The sequence below is a fragment of the Eubalaena glacialis genome, chromosome 12 (assembly GCF_028564815.1).
Source record: "Eubalaena glacialis isolate mEubGla1 chromosome 12, mEubGla1.1.hap2.+ XY, whole genome shotgun sequence".
Taxonomy (NCBI): Eukaryota; Metazoa; Chordata; class Mammalia; order Artiodactyla; family Balaenidae; genus Eubalaena; species Eubalaena glacialis.
In genome coordinates, this window is record NC_083727.1 from 9143817 (window position 1) to 9163819 (window position 20003).

At 45.4% G+C, this 20003-nt stretch overlaps 2 protein-coding genes across 2 annotated transcripts in view; one reads left to right on the plus strand and one right to left on the minus strand.

Moving 5' to 3' along the window:
* The window catches only part of TULP4 (TUB like protein 4), a 169085-nt gene that overhangs the window by 83442 nt on the left and 65640 nt on the right, over positions 1–20003 (minus strand). The window lies entirely within an intron of this gene.
* On the plus strand, positions 8834–10312 carry LOC133102612 (ubiquitin-conjugating enzyme E2 D3). The gene has a single exon (XM_061207657.1). It carries the CDS (start codon positions 9056–9058, stop codon positions 9497–9499), a length of 444 nt encoding a protein of 147 aa, XP_061063640.1. The 5' UTR covers positions 8834–9055; the 3' UTR covers positions 9500–10312.

The following is a 20003-nucleotide window of genomic DNA, read 5'->3' on the forward strand; positions in this document are numbered from 1 at the left end:
CACCCACGTGAATGACACCATCTGTCAACAGCAGGAACACGGACAGCAAAGCAGACTTCCCTCCCTGCCTCTCAGGCCCATCAGCTGGGTGGGGGGCCCGTCTGGGCAGAGACATGGTGCTGCCCCCCTGGCAAGGGCAAGGCTTCCTGCAGTGTGGGTGGTGTCCCCTCTGTGGCTGTTAAGTAACAAAGGATGAAAACCTCGGCCAGTGCAGAAGAGATTACTCTCTGCTTGATCCTCACCACTCAGTTCTATGTTTTAACTGTGGTGCTAGCTCCAACATGTTTCTTTAGATATGACCTTAATGCTCATGAAAAGCAATCCCCTGCCTAACTAGAAACTAGAGGAGAAACTCAAAGAAAGGAACTGAGAATGTGTTTGAAGACAATGGTGCACTATACAAATATCAGCTCCTGGGGTTATTGCCAAAGGGTAAACAACTCTTTAAATTTCTAAGAGACTTTAAATTTTAGAATAGTCTTAGATTTACAGAAAAATTGCACAGATAGTACAGAGGTCCCATATATGTCCCATACCTAGTTTCCCCTATTATTAAGATCTTACATTTGTATGGTATATTGCCACAATTAATAAATCAATATGGATATATTATTATTGACCAAAGCCCATGCTTTATTCAAATTTCCTTAATTTGAATGTAGTGTCCTTTATCTGTTCCAGGACCCCATTTCGAGCACCACATTTACTCATCACGTTTCCTTAGGCTCCTCTTGACTACAACTCAAGAAAGTCTCTCAAACGTTCCTTGTTTTCGGTGACTTTGACAACTTAGAGGAGAACTCGTAGGTGTCCTCCAATTAGGATGTGTGTGATGTTTTCCTCATGACAGGCTGGAGTTATGAGTCTGGCGGGACGACCACAGAGGTGAAATGCCATCAGTGGTACACACTCTCAACATGACCTATTGCTGTTGAAGTTAAGTCGGTCACTGGTTAAGTAGTCTCCGTTCAGTTTCTTCACCGTAAACTGACTCTGCCTTCCCCCTTTCCTCACCTGGACTCTTGGGAAGGAAGCGACCGTGGGCAGCCCACACTTCAGGACCGGCGAACCATGCTCCACCTCCTTGAGGGAGGAGTATCTACATAAATTATTTACAACCCTACTGCTCAGGAGATTTGCCTTTTCTCCAGTAATTTTACCGGTATGGACACTAATAGAATTAACGGATGTCTACTCTGCATTCTGGGTTATAATCCAACACCACTTCGTGTATTTTGCTGCTCAGATTGTTCCTGCTTTGGCCACTGGGGGCAGTTTCAGTTGGTTCCTCTGTCCCTCTGACACACCCCTGACACTGGACGTGTTTAGTTTTGTTTTCTGAGTGCCACCTTTTTTTCTGACACCACGTGATGCTCCAGACTCACGTGTATTTCCTGCTCCAGTCCTTGAATGAGACATTTCTCCATGGAACCCTGGTTCCTTTTATTGGAAGATGGTACTAGAAACTAAGGTCTGAGCCTAGATCCAAGAAACCAAGATCTAGGTGTGCTCATTGCTACTTGGGTAGGTAAACGGCTTTTGACATTAAAAAAATCAACAAATTACAAGATAAGCCTGGGACATCTTAGTATCCCACAAGGCAAAACAGATATCAAAAGACCTCTAGACCCAACTGGAAAGGGCTCCCAGTAACCAAGGACGGAACAATTTGAGCATCAAATAGTGCAAGGCGCTGAGACATGTACCTTAAAATCCATGTATGCTAAAATCCATGAGTTCACGACAATCCTAAAAAATAAAATCCTCACCGTTAACTTTTAGAGAATGGTATAGAACTTTCTGCTCTGAAAACAGGCACACAAAGGGAAAAAAACCAAAACCCACATTTATCCTGCCATTATTTACAAACACTACCCCATAACAAACAAACAGTTGATGAGGCGAAGTTTTTCTTGGTGTAAGTATTCCAGTTAATAAATAAAGAAGGAATGACAAAATTAGGATATCATTTTGCAACCACTAATGGAACAATGGCTATAGGTGAAAGGTTGATGGGACTGCAGTATGAATGGATCAAACTGACAATCCCTAACTCACCAATGTAAACATCACAAAAAGGCAGACAATCATGTATTACATACCTCCTGATGGAAGTGCATGATGCCATCCATGAAGCAATTCCAAAACAATACCCACCCCACCCCACCCCCCAAAAAATAATCAAACTTGAAGTCTCTAGACCTTAACACCTAGTTTACAAGAAATACAGAAGACAGAAAAACAGACTAAAGAACATCCTGGGGATGTAATTAGGAAAATCCACTTTTCCTACAGAATTTCTCATGTTCTGGGTTTTCCTAAAGCAAGGAAACTAATAAAGAGATGAGGAACCTATAGATTAAAAGATTTAAAGGGCATATCAACCTAATGTGATTCATGTAACGGACCTTGTTTGGACCTGACTCTTAGAACTCAAAAAAAACCCTCAATTTTTTCTAAAAGGTAAAAGATTTCATAGACCTTTCACCAAAGAAGATATATAGATGACAAATAAGCATATGAAAAGATGCTCAACATCATTTGTTATTAATAAGTGCTAACTAGGAGCACAGTGAGACAACCCTACTGCTGAGTCATTAGAATGACTCAAATCAACTTCTGAGGATACTTATTAGCACTTGTGTTCAAGTCCCAGCTTTTTTTAACTGATCCTTTTACTCCTCTCAAAGAAACAAAGGAAATATATTACCTGTTCCCTTGCTGTACATTTCATAAGTATTAAGTCAGGTCCAACAGTGTCTTTCAATAGAAAGGCTAAAGGGACTTGGGCTTTATCCTGTTGGTAATGAAAAGCCACTTAAGGCTGTTGTTCTTTCTAACATAGGTATACTATACACAAGTATCAGACCATTGTGATACACATTATGCACAGAGTATTAAGAGCATTCTTTTTCAAGCTTAAAGTTATGTTTTAGTTAGAATCCATTTAATCATAAGATAATGTGCCAGGCAGTGTATCTCAAAGAAGGACATGAAAACATATCAGATTTGGGGGCATGGTTTGTGGGGCTGGAATATGTGGAATTTGAAAAAGCATATTAAGCATAATTAAAGCATACAAAGTATAAGGGCTTTGATTTACTTTTTAAAAACTTGTTATTAAAGTATACTACACATGCTTTAATTGATTTTCAGTCATTTCTTTTGAAATTTCAAACAACATTAAAGGAGGATGTAAGATTTTATCACTGGCTATCATATAGAACTAAACATTTCTTGTAAAACATGATTCACACACATACACAAAAGCTCAAAACCGGTGTCACATGCACCAAATTCAATTGAAAGGCTGTACTACTATTTCCTTTTACACATTTTTATCTCTTCCCCCCAAAACCGTGACTGTGAAACAACCCCACTGTATGGCTATTAATTCCCATACTTTGGAATTAATTTCTCAATAAGTAATATGTTTCTGGTTGGCAAGGGAGAAGAAGAGTGGGTGAAAAAATGGACTCAGTGCTTGATTTTAAAAAGGAAAGGGAAAGGAAAAGAAAGAAAAAGGCCGCACGTCCACTATTTTCACAGTGGGAAGAGCACATCTTTGTGTTGTTCAGCCTTCCAGTCTGGTGCGCCTGACTGGAAGCAAACAAAGAGAACTCAGGTGCCAACAGCTGTAAATAAAGCAGATTACCTGAAGTACCAAAAGAGTAGAATCAGGCAGCAACAAATTAGAAAATAAAATATTCTGAATAAGAAGCATTAATCAGCAAAGGTCATTAATTTCTTAAAGTCATTATTGTCTATTAGCAAATGATACTTTTTCCCCCTTGGATTTAGATCTGATTCTAATGTGGAGGTAGCAGGGATCCCAGCTAAAACCAAGATCTTCACATGGACCACACTAGAGGTATGCAGTGTCAATTTAAGCCAACAAATATGTTAGCTTCCACAATATTACTCATACATTTTATTTATTCTTGAATTTCTTAAAATCTCTTCCCAGTCTCTAAAATAAAAACAGAAAAGCATAAACTGAATTGTCAACCCACCACATTCATGGGGTTTAGACTTCCGAGAAAGCATCATCTATCCTTTTTTAATCATCATAACTTGTTACCTAAGACCCTGCTAAATCAAATTTATAATTCAAAATTATAAATTTGTTCCATTCTAAATGTTCCATTCTAAAACAAGGGCGTTAACCTCCTATATCTGTAAGGAAATGGACAGAATACAAAAACATCTGATTCTCAAAAGGGCCTGGTACCTGGAGCAGGCATTATCATCTTCACTTTATAGAAAAGGAAACTGAGGTTCAGGGAGGTTCACTTGCCCAAAGTACCCAACTGGCAAGAGGCAGAGCAGGGGCCGGCAACCAGGTACTTCCATTCCTAGTCCAGTGTGTTTTCCTACTTATCAATACAAAGTGAAGTAAGGCAGAATCATTTCATGATTTCATTTATATGTTAAATATTATGGTAATCTTGTCAACCAGGTGTGTACTTCAGTCGTTTACATTGAATCTAGTAGGTTAACTTTCCAGAGGCTCCTCTTCAATTCCCAGAGCAGTTAAGACAGCAGGATTCCCAACATCCTGTTCTTTAAAATCGCTACCTCTCAGCCCAGCACATCAAGCATTTGGTCAGGAAATGGCATCGCTCCAAACACACTGTCGCCACCTTTGATCGGTAGCCAGGTTTGCCAGGCTACCAACTGAAGACAGAACCTCAGCTCATCTCCCAACAAGCTGACTCTCAGCCCAGCCTAAAGCACGCCTCTCAGATCCAAGGGGGCAGGGCAGAGCCAGAACCGAGAAGCCCTTCTCAGTGACAACAGAACACCCAAGTTCCACTCTGGTCTCTAACACCCTGCATCTTCATTTTGTCTGGAAAAGTAAATTGGCCTAGACCATTTCTAAAGATCCTTCCAGCTCTAATATTTTGACACATTGGATTCTATTTGGTCAAATACTAAGCAAATACAGCCTAGTCACTCCTAAGTGCAATATCTTGCAAAACTTAAATACATTTACCACCCAAGAAAACAAATCTAGCACGTGGATCATGACATAACGCCTGGTAGGAGGGTGGGTAGCTGATGGGAGTTGAGTGAATATGTTATAATAATTCAACTCAGAGTTAGGAGCTAAATAAAAGTTTCCTCCTAAGCACTCATAATTTTAAAAACATGCAAGATGTTACTTTTTAGGTAATTAGTTCAAGAGTTACATACAGATTGAGTTTCTATGTATAGTGATAGTTAATTTTATGTGTCAAATTGATTGGGCCCCTTCTGGATTTCGGAGGCAACGTGCTCCTAATCTGGGTGTGACACTCTGGCCTATCTACCTAGTGACCCGAAAAGCTGCCGGGTTGGAGTGGGGCCCAGAACAAGAGGAGGCTCCTCACGGGTCAGGCCACCACGGGAGCTGGTCTCCGCTCGGGTCCCGTGATCCGGCAGATCCAGCGGTGCCTGAAGCACCAACGGCACACAGGGATGCTGTCTGGAGCCTCTGGTTGATGAACCTCAGTGCACGCCCTTCGGGTTCTGGAGCAAAGCCCTGCCATCCTCCACAGACAACCACTCTCCTTTTGAGAAATAGCTCTTGGCCCGAAACAGACTGAATGCTTAACCACGGACCAACAAGTCACCATGTGACCTGAGCTGCCCATCAGGACCTGGGTGTTACCTGATCCATCAGCCATAACACAGGGCGTGCACAGCAGCACTCCACCATCGAATGGAAGCGGTACATACGTGATCCGCCCGAGCAGGCCCTTGGAAGGCTCAAGTCACATGAGCAAGTGGCCCCAATGCCGCGGTCCCCAATCCTGCGACACTGTCTCCTCCTCCCAGCCCGCACCTATGGCCTCACAGGGAGCTCCCCACGATGAGTGGCCGGGGAAGAGAAGACGGGGCCTGGGTTCGGCCCGATGTGCGGACGCCGCCCCCCAGTGGACAGCTGCAGAGCCACAGCCCCTCCCTGGACACCCCTGAAGGACAAGGTGACGGAAATCCCCGCAGTGGGCAGAACCTGGAGCTCTGCACCTGGCTGTTCAGGTTGCCTGGAGGGAGAAATGGCCTGATGTGCAACTGTTTACCAGTTCTTGGGCTGTGGCCACTGGCTTGCTGGATGGTCAGATACTCAGGAGGAACGTGATTGGAAAACTGGTGACAAAGAAATCTGGGGAAGAGGTATGTGGCTCGACCTCTATGAATGGGCAAAAAAGGTGAAGATGTTTGTGTCCCACATGAATGCTCGCCAAAGGGTGACCTCAGCAAAGGGTGACCTCGCCAAAGGGTGACCTCAGCAAAGGGTGACCTCAGCAGAAGAGGACCTGAGTCATCACATGGAGAGAATGAACCACTCTGTGGATCGGTATCCACCCTGTCATCACCCAATGGGCTCGTGAACAAAGGGGCCACGGCGGCAGGGATGGAGGAGACACGTGGGCTGGGCAATGTGGACGTCACTCATCAAGGCTGACTGGCTATGGCCACCGCTGAGGGCCCAACCTGCCAGCAGCAGAGATCAGCACTGAGCCCGACATCACACCCTTCCCCGCGGCCATCAGCCAGCGACCTGGCGGCAGGTTGATCACACTGGACCACTTCCATCGTGGAAGGGGCAGTGTCCTGTCCTGACTGCAACAGACACTCTGGGTATGGATTTGGTGTCCAATTACATGGAGCCAATTCTCCCGTAGCCAGTAGGTATACATAGGTCCAGGAATCAAGGGGTGGAAATGGGCATGGCACTACCATTACCCAGGCGACCCACTAGGAATATTTTTGCTTGCTGCTCCCACAGCCCGATGCTCTGCCAGCCTAGAGGTCTTAGTTCCACAGGGAGGAATGCTTCCACCTGGAGACACTGAACTGGAATTAACGCTGCCACCCGGCTACCGTGGGTTCCTCATGCCTCGGAATCGACAGGCAAAGCAGGGAGTTCCTGCGTGGGCTGGGGTGCCTGGCCCTGACCCCTACTCCACACTGGAGGCAGGGAGGGGCATGCCCCACTGTCTCTGTTTCTCGGGAGAACCCCAATCAACACACACCTGACGTTAGAATTACAAAGATTTTTTGTTTCAAATTTCTGATTGCTCCGCATGTGGTGCAACATTAAAGCATTAAGTTAAAATATCTTACAAGTTTTCTCAAAGATTTTCCCTGTTACTCTTCCTTCTAGTTGTGTAAATATACGCTAAGTAAAATTCAGACAGTACAGAAGTATGTAGGTAGAAAAGGAACATTCCTTGAGATGCTGTACTTCTGAAACAACTATCTTAACTACTTGGTGCACATTCCTTCAGATTCATATTTTCCCTTCGCTGGTGAACAGACCTGCAACGACTCCTTAATCCAAATAACTGTGTATTCGTCCTCCTCCTTCCAGCAGCTAAGTTCCTCACATCGCCTCACAACAATTCCATTTCCTGTCATCTCTGCACACACTAGTATCTTGTTTTCCAGCAATTTCTCACTTCTGAATTCTGTATTTAAACTGAACCACAAACTCATGGGCAGAGGGAACACCCCGCGTCTCCCTCTTGTTCCCACATCACAAGACCCTGGTGCCCGGGAAGAGCAGCTCCTTAATACAGCTCATGTTAACCAGCCAGGACTTCCTTCAGGAAAGCGAGGAGCCTTCCCTCAATGACGCCACTGACTGATCTTCACCGGAGTCCTTGGATGGTCCTCCTAAAGGACTGTCCCACCAGAGACCTCCTCGGGGCTCCTGGAACTGACACAGTTTTCAGTTAGATGAGAGACGGCCACAGGGAAGAGCTTCCCAACGTTCTCAACTGGCAGCAGCATGAGGGCACGAGGCAGCCCTGCTGACGGCTCAGCCTGGGGGCACAGAGGGACCAGAGCGCATGGGAGGACCGGCTTCACGACGTGCGAGCCACAGCTGAGCTGACCTCCCGTGAGAAGCTCTTCTTGCCCAATACCGGGCGCCCCTGCTTCGCCCCCCGCCCCCGTTCTCAGTTACCCCACACGTTGCCGAATCCCCAGTGCAGCGTGTACCACACTGTGCCGTAACTCTCGGTATCTCAGTGCCAGGCACAGTCCCAACCCCGAGGGTAGTGCCTGATTGTTGTTTGGACTGAACTGAAGTGGAAAAGTAGAGAGCTCACAGATGGAATCACAGATTGGTGTTTTGTTTTGTTTTTTTATAGAAATATAGTTGATTTACAATGTTGTGTTGGTTTCAGGTATACAGCAAAGTGATTCAGTTATATTATTCTCTCTTATAGGTTATTACAAAATACTGAGTATAGTTCCCTGTGCTATAGTGTAGGTCCTTGTTGGTTATCCATTTTATATATAGGAGTGTGTATACGTTAATCCCAAATTCCTAATTTATCCCTCCCCATTTTTTCCTTTTATTCAGTTGGCAGATAGCATTGACCATGGTTATTCTTTCAAAATTATAATATTTGTATCACAAAAATTGAGTAAAGAATGGATGTCTGTGAGAAAACAGAAACGAAGATGGTGCAGTGCTGTACAGAAAACCATAGTCATATTAAAATTAGCTGAACTTTCTCTTACTTCTCAGTTAAAGGGAGGGAGACCAGTAGTTTAAAAATTATTGTTGGAGAAACCTTGGTTGCATTGCACTGTACATTTGGTTGCATTTCAATTTTTTAAAGCATGGTTATTAGGAAGACAATACCATATGGAAGGTATGAATCATCTATGGGAGGTCAACTCAGAACTAGGTTTTAGGCGATGTTTGTGCTTTTGAAGCTCAAAGCGGCACCAAAGAATTCTATTTAACTTGTCCTCATAACATCCCTGGGAAACTTCACAACTTTCTCAGAAGTCGGGGAGCATTTTCACATAAGACAACATACGGTGTGTCGTGCGCGTGAGCCCCGTAGGGCCGGGGAGGCACCAGCTGCCGCGCGGGGAGGAGGCCGAGGCCGCAGCTTGAGGGAGGCCCCGGCCCCTCTGCGCCTGTGTCTGGCAGAGCCGGTGTGAGACCAAGAGACAATCCTTCCCAGCCGCCGGGATAATCAAGAGTTTTGGCCGGAACTTTGAACACACACCGAGATAGTGAAGAGCCAGACGAAAAGCACAGACTATGGCGCTGAAACGGATTAATAAGGAACTTAGTGATTTGGCCCGTGACCCTCCAGCACAATGTTCTGCAGGTCCAGTTGGGGATGATATGTTTCATTGGCAAGCCACAATTATGGGACCTAATGACAGCCCATATCAAGGCGGTGTATTCTTTTTGACAATTCATTTTCCTACAGACTACCCCTTCAAACCACCTAAGGTTGCATTTACAACAAGAATTTATCATCCAAATATTAACAGTAATGGCAGCATTTGTCTCGATATTCTAAGATCACAGTGGTCTCCTGCTTTAACTATTTCTAAAGTTCTTTTATCCATTTGTTCACTGCTATGTGATCCAAACCCAGATGACCCCCTAGTGCCAGAGATTGCACGGATCTATAAAACAGACAGAGATAAGTACAACAGAATATCTCGGGAATGGACTCAGAAGTATGCCATGTGATGCTACCTTAAAGTCAGAATAACCTGCATTATAGCTGGAATAAACTTTAAATTACTGTTCCTTTTTTGATTTTCTTATCCGGCTGCTCCCCTATCAGACCTCATCTTTTTTAATTTTATTTTTTGTTTACCTCCCTCCATTCATTCACATGCTCATCTGAGAAGACTTAAGCTCTTCCAGCTTTGGACAATAACTGCTTTTAGAAACTGTAAAGTAGTTACAAGAGAACAGTTGCCCAAGATTCAGAATTTTTTAAAAAATGGAGCATGTGTATTATGTGGCCAATGTCTTCACTCTAACTTGGTTATGAGACTAAAACCATTCCTCACTGCTCTAACATGCTGAAGAATCATCAGAGGGGGAGGGAGATGGATGCTGAGTTGTCACATCAAAGGAAGCAGCATTATTCTAACAGCATCCATTCTTGTTTAAGCCTTCCACTGTTAGAGATTTGAGGTTACATGATATACTTTATGCTCATAACTGATGTGGCTGGAGAATTGGTATTGAATTTATAGCATCAGCAGAACAGAAAATGTGATGTATTTTATGCATGTCAATAAAGGAATGACCTGTTCTTGTTCTACAGAGAATGGAAATTGGAAGTCAAACACCCTTTGTATTCCAAAATAGGGTCTCAAACATTTTGTAATTTTCATTTAAATTGTTAGGAGGCTTGGAGCTATTAGTTAATCTATCTTCCAATACACTGTTTAATATAGCACTGAATAAATGATGCAAGTTGTCAATGGATGAGTGATCAACTAATAGCTCTGCTAGTAATTGATTTATTTTTCTTCAATAAAGTTGCATAAACCAAAAAAAAAAAAAAAAAAAAAAAAGACAACATACATCAAAGTTTTATCTAAGACCTTTCCATGACTTATCTATAAGCCAGCACGAAGATTCAGGCTCCTAAAAATCAGTCCAGAATACCACACTGCTTTTGAGTGATTAATTTCAGCCACATTGAGGTACAGATTGCACCACTTTTACAAAAACCAGATGGTCATTGAGAATTACGAAGTCATATCCACCTAAAAAAGAAAAAAGAAACAAACAAAAGAACAGAGAAAGGAGCTGTAGTCTCCATCTACTAAGGTGATTCCAGAGAACAGTAAAAGTAAGAAGACAGCACTCTAAGCGAGACAAGTGAGAAAGTCAGGCTCAGGTAAGCTACAGACCAGGTGATGAGTCTCTAAGTCATGGAGAGCTGACTATCTGCTGACTGCTTGGAAGGCCCCGCCCACACCCTCTGACCAAGGCTCCACCCGACATGGGTCCTTTCAGCGCCTCCAAATGAAAGGGCCCAGAACAGCTCCATCTCTGGCACTCGCCACTGACATATTCTGTTTACTTCTTTTTTTTAAAGTATTTTTAAATTAATTAATTAATTAATTGGCTGCATTGGGTCTGTTGCTGCACGCGGGCTTTCTCTAGTTGCAGTGAGTGGGGGCTACTCTTCATTGCGGTGCGCGGGCTTCTCACTGCGGTGGCTTCTCTTGTTGCAGAGCACGGGCTCTAGGCGCGCGGGCTTCAGTAGTTGTAGCACGCAGGCTCAGTAGTTGTGGCTTGTGGGCTCTAGAGCGCAGGCTCAGTAGTTGTGGCGCACGGGCTTAGCTGCTCCACGGCATGTAGGATCTTCCTGGACCAGGGCTCGAACCCGTGTCCCCTGCATTGGCAGGCGGATTCTTAACCACTGCGCCACCAGGGAAGTCCCTCTTCTGTTTACTTATTGGGTTGTGGGACACTACACTTACAACCCAGAACATGTGCAACAGATGAAAGTAAGCAGAATAGGCAAACGTTCACTGTGTTTTATGTGAACAACTGGTCAACCTGAACTACATCTACCTGCCGGTTTTCTCTTCTCAATTGAGAGGCCTTACTGAGACCTTATTTTCTGCTTACTTATTTCAATACACAGCCGAGAACACCACGTTGTCCCATCAATGAGTCCATGTTAAGAAATGAAACGTCATTATTCTTTTAAGTTATATGATACACAGAAATACACAAAATAAATACAACTTATAGGAGGGAAAAACCCAGCTGAGTCTCTTATCAAATTGATTTATGACTCTTTCACACTTTGAAAGGCTAGAAATGAAATTCTGCATTACCAAAACTATTACCAGGATGACTTACGTCATTTCCAACAATGCAATTATTAACAAAAAGTACTGGGGTGGCTAGACTACAGAATTAATAGGCAAATGACACTGGGCTTACACCCCAATTAAAATGTACAAGACATAGTAGAGGACCCTGAGGCACTTCTTACACTTAGCGAGCATTTGCCCTGCGCCAGACACCATGCTGGAGCCTGAGAGACGGCCGAGGCCGGCACTTGGCTCACACACCCGAGAGGCTCTCAGGACAGGGAGACAGGGAGGTAAGTAACTGTACAACCATGGGCTCATCGAGGTGCCAGAAACACTCTATGTAGAGAGAACGCGTGGGGAGGTTTCCTTAGCCACAGATCCCTGCAGGAAAGACATTTTCAGGTGTCTCCAAACCCCCAGGGCCAGGGGAGGTTAGCATTCCCTGCTAAAACACTAATTATCTAGAATTCCTTCAACAAGCAAGAGACTTCCCTTCTGCCCAGTACTCCCTTTCAGAATGAAAACTGGGGTGGGCTTTTTGACAGCTACAAACAAAAAATTATAATTATATATTCCCTAATATATTTAGCATTTAAGATTTCCCCTTCAAAATATTTCTCAGTGTTTAGTTTTCTGTGCATATGTGCTTCTGCAGTATAACTTACCATGCACTGGATCTCAGTCAATAGCCTGAAATACCTGAAATGTACTTTCAATCCTTTTTAAACCTAAATTCCGCTTTAGCAACTCGGTATTTGCATTTAGCTCTATGTTCCTATTTATTAAAGCTCAACTTTTTTCCATCTTGCTGAAGGATCCATTGCTCTACACATTTCTGGAGTAAACGTTCTTTGTGAAGGGAATCATCAAAGGCAATGGTGGCCAAAGAATTCAGCCACTATTTTACTAACCTGTAAAAACAAGAGTCAATTCTACTCCATCGTGAGTTCTGTTAACCAAAAATGGGACACACGCCTTCCAGCCTCTGGGTGAGTCACACAATCTCCCTGAGGCCTCAGTTTGCTCATCTGTAAACAGAGGCATCAGCACCTAACTGACAGGACTGCTGCAAGAGTCAGCTGGAGAGAAGAATAATTACCATTCATTCTGGACTCACCATCTGCTTGGTTCTTCACACACAGCACCTCATTTAATCCTCATGCAAAAGCCCTATTGGGTATGCAGGACCATCCCCACTGCAACGATGAGGAAACTGCAGTTTAGAAGTACTCAGCAGTTTGTCCCAAATCTCTCAGCAACTGCCAGGGATGACCCTGGTCAGTCAGACCCCAAAGCCTGTCTTAATCTCTAAACTGCCCTCCTTCCTGTTAGAGACAATGCAAGTACAACCCTGGGGCCAGTGCCCGGACAGAACAGGCCCCATAAACAGCATCCACATTAGTGGCTGCTACTAAGTAGCACATCGTTTTTCAACGTTGGTGAGAAATCCTCAGCCAGGAGAGCGGCCTGGGCATCATATCCCACCCTGTGTTCTCGTGATCAGACAAAACCCAAGTCGTTCCCTTCCTTTCAAGCCCCCAAGTCCACGTGTGCCCCAGCTTGAATCACGTCATCTGCACTCTCTCGTTCCCTCCCATCTGCTCCACTAGGCAGTCTCCGAAATCCCACCCAACATTCCTCAGGGAGAAAACACGCAGCCCCGGGAGGTGATCTGCGCCCTCTGCCCCATTTCTCTGCTGCTGCGGGGGTGAAGCTGGACCCCGTGCTGAGTCTGGCCCAGCTTGCCCCACGCCGCCTACTCCCTCTCTCCTGAGAGCCTCTTCAGTAAACTGTTCAAACAAGAATCCCCATCTCAGGCTCTGCTTCGAGGGCACCCAGCTCACCAAAGACGCTCTGTTAAGTTTGGAAAAATGAGACTGATGAGAAACTTGGTGTTACCACAGCCAGTGGTTCTCAAAGTCTAGTCCCAGGCTCACCAACACAGAATCACCTGGGAACTTGTGAGAAATGCAAATTCTTAGGCTGCCACAGACCAAGTGAATCAGAAATTCTGGGGTGGGGCCCACCATCTGTGTTTTGGCAAGCCCTCCACGAGATTCTGATGAAACCAGTTTGGGAGCTTACGTGCGCCGTGAAGGCAGGGCAGCAGCTGTACCCGTTTAGTGGAAGATGCTTCAGCTCCAGGTGCTGAAGAAGCAAACCCAGCTCCTACCAGATGCCCCAGGGAGGGCGCTCCCGCGAGGCCTGGGCAGCAAGAAGACACACACGCGCGGGAGGAAGGCAACAGGGAGAGAGGTCCTTTGTACATATTCGGTACATAACTATTTCTTCAGCAGAAGCCAGAAAGGCAAGATTCACTTTGTAAAATTTTTGGTAAGAGCAAGGGATTGACTTGCCAAAGGGAGGCCATTTGTAGAGTTAAACTTTATATAAAGTCAAGAGAAATCTGAGTCTTTACATTTATGAGGCTGAAACTTACTGTTGCCCTGTGGAACCCTGACCGATGGTCCTGGGGAGACTGCAGAGTCACACCACGGACACCTGACCATTTTGAACATGAGGTCATTTTTCAATAGGACAGAAACCATCACCGACCAAAGGCTGCAGTGAAGAACAGTGCACCGCCGTTACAAGATAAAGAGCGCTGTGGTCTGGACTGCAGTGAAGAACAGTGCACCGCCGTTACAAGGTAAAGAGAGCTGTGGTCTGGACTGTAGTGAAGAACAGTGCACCGCCGTTACAAGGTAAAGAGCGCTGTGGTCTGGACTGCAGTGAAGAACAGTGCACTGCCGTTACAAGGTAAAGAGCGCTGTGGTCTGGACTGCAGTGAAGAACAGTGCACCGCCGTTACAAGGTAAAGAGCGCTGTGGTCTGGACTGCAGTGAAGAACAGTGCACCGCCGTTAACAAGGTAAAGAGAGCTGTGGTCTTGACTAGGACACGGCAATCGCTGAGTGCCACTGCCACCCGAGGAAGCCTCCACGTCTGAGGACCGGATCAGAGCTCCAACAGGCAGACCCCGTAACCTCCTCCAACTGACCTGGCAGCTTAGCACAGGTGCCCCAAGGTAATCCACTGGGATGTGGGGAGAAAATACTTTTCCTTGTAACTATTTGAAGTTAAAGTAAACAAAAATGTTATCAATATTTAACATATGAACTATAGTGGGGCCCTCTGGTCCCAAACTCGGAAAGGTTACCCAGGTCAGGTACGACAGGCCAGGCCCCAGAGGAGGAGGGGAAGCTGTGCAGTGCTGCTGCCGTCCTAGGTACGCGCACGGACGCACACCCAGGGCTGCATTTCTGAGTGTGCACCCAGCTTACCTAAGCCAACCTCACAAAGAGGATGACCAGTTTTAAAAAGACATTGCCAAGAAAACGAAGGTGAAGATAAAACTAATTATGCAAGCACAAGGGAAAACAAGAAAATGGTAGGACTGACATTTTTCCTACTGTCAGAATGGGTTCTTCACCAGTGACAAAAGTACAAGGCTGATCTAGACAGATCCGACAAGACATGGCCTGCATGTGCGTATTAAACCTATATAAATATTAAATATGTATATATGTATAAACATACATATATTTCAAATTATCAAGAAAGAAATTACCGAGATGACCGTTGTAGATATTGATTTACAAGGACAACTGTGAATCAAAAGAGGGCCTTCTAAGCACTATACCTTCAGACATTAATGACGGAATGAATCCATCAGATTGGCAAGACATTTAAAATTACTACTTATTTCACTATTTCACTGACATCGCATGCGTTCACAATTTCTCTTTTGTGTTTATGTTATAAGGTACACACTTTTTATTGGTATAGTAGCATATAATATGTAAATAAATATGCCATCTACTGGAGTACGCGCTTTTTTTTTTTTTAAACTGATGGGGATTGGAGGTGCTTCTTCAAGGAAGAAGCTCATGCTAAGGTATAAAAAATACCTTTACATTATTTCACTTTATTTCACTTCAGTAAATTTTAAAAAGGTTTATAGATAAAATTCTTTAATTTGATAAACTTTATCAAAATGGTAACTGTAAAATAACATAGTTAAATTTCATGTTTATCAGTAAACATTTTATCTTGTTAAATGTGATTTGTAGCATACAGTTCTGAGGCTAACAGACTGTTAAGCAATGACTATAAAATGCTAGCACCTTCTCTTCTGAGTACTGGAATCTGAAAGCCCGGTCAGAATTACCCCAAGTGTCAGAACCTCAGCGACCCCAGGCCCAGGGAATTAGCATCTGCATGTCAACAGGCATCTCGTATGTGTGCTTAAGTCTGCGAGGCAGCGCCCTACAGGACTCAAGGTCCACATCGCCAGCTGTGAGGTCACATTAAATGCTGGGACACCCACTCAGCATCCGGAAAAACCACCCACGTGAAAGCTGCTAATAAGGGAGCACATTTAAGCCCACAAGGTCATTCCTTGCCAAGCATCAACCCTGTCTTTTCTCCTTTCTCCTGTTACTTCAGCAGTCCTAGGACAAACTGCCAGCCTTTCAGATTCCCAGCAAACTAAGGATTACTCTGAACGGCTCCCAAACTGAGGCAGAGGAAGACATCTTTTTCAAAAGTGAACACTGCTGCCTGTGAGAGGAAGGTGCCAGCAAAGGCTCACACCCACACCTGCGCACACCTACACACACAGCTGCACACGCACATCGAGGGTGTTCTCTCCTTAGAAACCCCCTGACCGACAGGTGGACGGTAGAAACTGCCTGACTCAGATGAACACACGGCCACCACTCAGATGCAGCCACAGCAACGACTTGTGTTACCAAAACAGAACATACCAGTCACTGAGAGGTCACGATGGCTTTGTAATTTTGTTAAGGCATTTAAAAGTAAGAAAACTCACAATGGAAAAGAATCTGAAAAAATATAGAGAGAGAGCTGAATCACTTTGCTGTATACCTGAAACTAACAACACTGTAAATCAACTCTACTCCAATTAAAAAAGACTTAACATCAGCTGTATACTGATGGAAAATGGTTTTGCAGAGTCTACACAGGTGGTTTCAAGAGTGAAAAGTGTTTTGCTCGGGGTGAGGGCAGCATATGAAGCTGTGGCTACAGCTGCCCCTCAGCGAAAGGCACTCTTCCTACGCAGGACGGGTGCAGCGTCGTTTGCAGCAATGTGGGTCAGTGTTGCACGGAGGCACCGTCTGGCCTCGTGGTGAAGAGGCCGCCCTCAAAACCCTCGGGGGCCAGGCACTGAGCCGACGACCACTGGGAGCTGGGGAGGCCGGCGCCGGGCCCCAGCGGTCACACTGGGTCACGAGCTGCCACCCAGGAGAGGAGCCTGCCTGCCGTGAGCCTGGCTGGGAGAAGCGGTGAAACCTTTCCCACGTGTGGTATTTACCAGGGGTAACTGGTTGACTTCCCAGATCAGGTGGACTAAGGACGTCAGGCTCCACAGGGCCAGCCCTAGGACCTGGGGAGGAAGGTGGGAAGCCTTTGGCTGTGTGTCCGGGCACCAGCTACCTGTTAGGTCATCACCCTGATGGGGTTCGGGACACACTTCCCCAACATATGCACACGCTGGCACGCTGGATATTTTACACTGAAGGAATCTGAGAAAGGGCAGGAGCGGGAAGGGCTCGGACCTTGCCCTCATCCTTCTCCCCTGAAGCAGGTCATTAGACCCTCCTGTGAGAGGTGGCCTCCCTGTGCCCCGAGGGAAGGAGCACCGTCGTCTCCGAAGATGGAGGGATGTGAGAGGACGGAACGGACAGGCCTTGCTAAGCTCCCCCAGTTCCCTGCACTCAGCCACAGCCCTTCTGTCCTATCACGTCCCCACCACTTCCCAGTCCGCATCAAACCCGGCACAAAACACTCAGGCTTAACCACGCTTTCACGGCTCATTTCCTCGTGAAGGCTCTCGTGTCACGTAATACTTATACTAAGTAAATGTGTATGCTTTGCTCTTGCTCATCTGTCTTTTAGTTAAGAGGCCCAGCAGAGAATGTAAGACGGGTAGAGGAGAGAGATTTTTACTCCCCTTTGACCCACTAGACTTCTGGAGCCCGAAGCAGGAAGGCCCAGCGTGAACCTAACACTGGGTAGTTTTCTGGGACTGGATCTGCCCTCACCACCTGCAGAACATCTATTATCTATCTTTCTAACTCTATTTTGACTTTCAAAGTTTCATGACATATGAAAAAATAGGAGGTCATCAGTATATTTCATACACCAAAATGAACCTATTCTCAATAAGCTAGGAGGACAGGATTGCCAACCTAATAGAAGCCGTATTACAGTTCCACCTGGGCCCAGGAACAGGTGACCTGGTTCTGCAGGTGAGGACAAGGGCCAAGGCCACAAATCAATCAAGAGGGGGCTACGTCTTACTGCAATAACAAATAATGTCCCGAATCGCACAGGCTTAAAATCGCACGGGTTTCTTTCTCGATGATGCTTCATACCCGTGTGGGTGAGTCGGAGCTCTGCTCCACACTGTCTTCTCCGGGGGACCTGGGCTCATGGAGCCTCCAGTGCCTGTTCCATCATCACCGGCAGGGCAGGGAAAGGCGGCATGGAGAATCAAGCAAGGCTTTTCAAGGTTCTGCACGCATTTCATTGGCCAAGGTGAATTAACTGAAAACATCTAACTTGAAGGGAAGGAGAAGGGCAATCCTGCATGTCCCTGGAGAAGTCAAGGCACCAGCGTGGGGACCACAGCCAGATTCCAACAGGCACTTCTGACTCTGACCTGGTTACTCTGAGACTCAAGTGCCCACAGTCAAGGCAAACGTTTCCATAAAGGCTGTCAAACAACAGCATCCTTGCTCCCAGGTTCTCCCAGGACCACTTCCTGAACTTCCCTCCAGCTGCTCTCCACGTGGTTGTCAGCTAACACCTAAAGTTCATCTTACTGTTGAAAATCCCTCTTGCAGAGCGAACACATTCTCACTTTTCATAATTACATCAGCTAATCCCGTCATGGTCCATTTTCCTCAATCCCTGGTTAATGTCCTGTGAAGATAACGAAGCTGAAGCCTTACCACACCTCCAGCTGCCCTCCCACAGATTTGACAGAAAGCAGGCTCGGCCAGTTTCTCCAGGGTTCTGGTTGCCTAGGCTTAAGAAAAAGTCTTGCAGGGAAGTTAAAACAAGTAAGTTAAAAAAAAAAAACCTCTCCCACTTATGACTACTTAAGTGAAACATCTTAAGTTATATCACAACGTATGTGTATGTGTACAAAAAAAGCAGTCTGCAAGGAGATACCCCAAGGCATCTCTAGGAGATGGGATTATAAAAGATTTTTATATGCTTCCTGCTGTGTATTTTTTACAAAATAAATATATTATTTATATAAATTTATATATAAAAGATTACATAAAAATTAGAAAAGCTGTATTAAATTTGGTCCCTTTAGTATATTTTCAAAGGATCTATTTCATAACAATGAATTCCTTTTGTATACATTACCCCTCTGACTCTGCCTTTTTCAAGTATCGCACCTGATGTAAAGAAAGCAAAGTTGACTATCACGGTACTTACTTGACTTGTAAAACTGGACCTCTGTCTCAAAGAAGGCATGCAGAGTTAAGCTTTCTGTAAATGTTTCTTCATAGTCTGACCGAATTGCCTAAAATTAAGGATAATTTTTGCCAAGAACACGCACGTGATGAAGTCAGCATGAGGGCAAGACAAAAGGGAGGAAAGAAGCAGAGCTCTGCTCTTGACACGACAGCTGTGACGGGAGGGGCTGGAGGGAGAGGCAACACCGAGAACATCAGTCATAACAGCAGCTATGTTCACCAGGGCCAACTCTCCGCCCGGCTCTCTGCTACCAGCATCACATGCACTTTCTCACTGAACTCCGAGCATTACTTCACTAGTGAGAATTACTTTTATCCAGACTTTCTGTGATGAGAAAACGGAGGCACAGGAAGACTTCCTACTTTGCTCAAGGTCTCAGCTGCTGCAGACCGGGCCATGCTGTGAAGTCGGGGATCTGAGTCAAGAGCCAGCTCTGTATACCTTGCCCGCATCACACTTCAGATCCACTCCAGGAGGACTGAGCGGAGAACAGAAATATCAAACCACAGCACATCCAGCATAAAACAGAATTGTACAGGTGTAACATCTTTGAAAACTGACAATTTTCTAAGCTTTGAAGCAACAGGAGAAAATCAAAGAAAAACAGGAGACTCAACTATAGAAACACCCGCATGCTCCTGTCAGGTCTGAGTGGACACCCCACTTCTCTGTGTCCAGCAACTCCTCATCCACCCTGTGTGCTTGTGCCAGGACTGCCCATCACTGTGCCTCCCTGCCAGTTGGCCGGGACGACCATGACTCAGGCCGCCAACCAGGCCTTCCAGGCGGCTGCTGACATCACAGCTCCAGGGGTAGAGGGTCTACTTTTCACCTGGCGCTACGAGCCATTGAGGTCATGGAAGCTGGGGGTTATCAGAA